Here is a 2,109-nt window from a genome sequence, read left to right on the forward strand (position 1 = left end):
GTCCAGGGTCACATACCTAGTAAGTATTGAAACCAGAATTTATTTTATTTTTTATTGAAGTATAGTTGATTTACAATGTTGTGTTAATTTCTGCTGTATAGCAAAGTGACTCAGTTATACATATATATACATTCTTTTTTAAAAATATTCTTTTCCATTATGGTTTATCATAAGATATCGAATACAGTTCTCTGTGCTATACAGTAGGACCTTGTTGTTTATCCATCCTATATATAAAATCTTACATCTGGAGTGTGACCGGGATGGTGCATTTTCTTGCACTGAGTAATTCAGTGTCGCTGGCAGCTGAGCAGGGTGGAGAGTTCTATGGTGAAGTGAGGGGAGGGATTCATGTAGGAGTCCGGGGGAGCCTTGTTCTGAACTCTAAGGTGGGAAGTTGATGCTGGAGACTGCTACTCCCAGACTCGCAGCATGAAAGTTGTGATATCATCCTCGAACCATCAGCTTTGAAATTTAAAAAGAGTGGAGAAGACTCAAGAAACAGCCCAAAGAATTCTTCTAGAACCTTACAAGTACTTACCTCAGTTACCAGGTAAATAAGTGAGAAGCAAACTTTCACAGACAATTAATCATTGGCTAAAAGTTCCCAAAGACAAGCTGCAGGTTATCCTTGAAGTGACAGAAATGTTGCATAATGCCAGTTTACTCATTGATGATGTCGAAGACAGCTCAGAACTCCGACGTGCCTTTCCCGTGGCACACAGCGTCTATGGAATTCCATCTGTCATCAATTCTGCCAACTATGTACATTTTCTTGACCTAGAGAAAGTCTTAACCCTTGATCACCCAGATGCAGTAAAGCTTTTTACTCGCCAGCTTTTAGAACTCCATCAGGGACAAGGCCTAGATACCTACTGGAGGGATAATTACACATGTCCCACTGAAGAAGAATATAAAGCAATGGTCCTGCAAAAGACAGGAGGACTATTTGGATTAGCAGTAGGTCTCATGCAGTTGTTCTCTGATTATAAAGAAGATTTAAAGCCACTACTGAATACACTTGGGCTCTTTTTCCAAATTAGGGATGATTATGCTAATCTACACTCCAAAGAATATAGTGAAAACAAAAGCTTTTGTGAAGATCTAACAGAGGGAAAGTTCTCGTTCCCTACTATTCATGCCATCTGGTGGAGGCCTGAAACCACCCAGGTGCAGAATCTCTTGCACCAGAGAACCGAAAACGTAGATATTAAAAAATACTGTGTACATTATCTTAAGAAAGTAGGTTCTTCTGAATACACTCGGAATACTCTTAAAAAGCTTGAATCTGAAGCCTATAAACAAATTGATGCATGTGGTGGGAACCTTGAGCTAGTAGCGCTAACAAAACACTTAAGTAAAATGTTCGAAGAAGAGAATGAATAATATTAAGCCATTCTCGATTAGGTCTGATAGCTTAGTTGACTTTTTTTTGTCTTTTAGCCTATTGCCTTTTGAAAAATTTGGACCAAGCTGTTGGTCTCCAAAAACTGAGTGATAGTAGTGATGTGAGTGAGGTTGTTTCAATTTAGAATCCCTGTGTACAGATAATCAGCATAGTACCAAGTTGAAGGAATCACAAGGAGGCACATATAAATAAGTCTAATTTGGATGTCAGAATGTGCTATGATGGGACGTTGTGGCCAACTCTGCCACGCCCGTTCTGTTGATTCTGTCCATAAAGAAGACTTCAGCTTCTAGGAACTTTTATCCACATACTTCCTAACTGTATTATGTGGGCATTTCGCGATTCATCTACCCCATTTCCAAGCCATTGACTACTTGGGACCAGTTTCTATAGCTAGCTGGCCCAACGACCACAGGAACTCCTCTTTCTTCCTAAATGTCGTTGCTTAGAATAGCTCATTCTTCTCCCTGGAAACTCCCTTACTAAAGTCTTCCATGAAAAAGCTGACAGTGACAAGCAAAAAAGCAAAAACAAAAAAAAACTTACATCGGCTATCCCCTACCTCCCACTCCATCCCTCTCCCACCCCCTTGCCCTTGGCAACCACCAGTTTTTTCTCTATGTCCCTGATTCTGTTTCTGTTTCATAGATAGGTTCATTTGTGTCATATTTTAGATTCCACATATAAGTGATATCATATGG

General features: G+C 39.8%; 1 protein-coding gene across 1 annotated transcript; it reads left to right on the top strand.

The window, feature by feature from the left end:
- Positions 1–205: 205 nt before the first annotated feature.
- Positions 206–1,728, top strand: LOC111165604 (geranylgeranyl pyrophosphate synthase). The gene has a single exon (XM_022556444.2). It carries the CDS (start codon positions 646–648, stop codon positions 1,384–1,386), a length of 741 nt encoding a protein of 246 aa, XP_022412152.1. The 5' UTR covers positions 206–645; the 3' UTR covers positions 1,387–1,728.
- Positions 1,729–2,109: the final 381 nt, after the last annotated feature.

The sequence above is a fragment of the Delphinapterus leucas genome, chromosome X (genome assembly GCF_059928025.1).
Source record: "Delphinapterus leucas isolate spDelLeu-1000000601 "Yukka" chromosome X, BTC_Dleu_Yukka2, whole genome shotgun sequence".
Classification (NCBI taxonomy): Eukaryota; Metazoa; Chordata; class Mammalia; order Artiodactyla; family Monodontidae; genus Delphinapterus; species Delphinapterus leucas.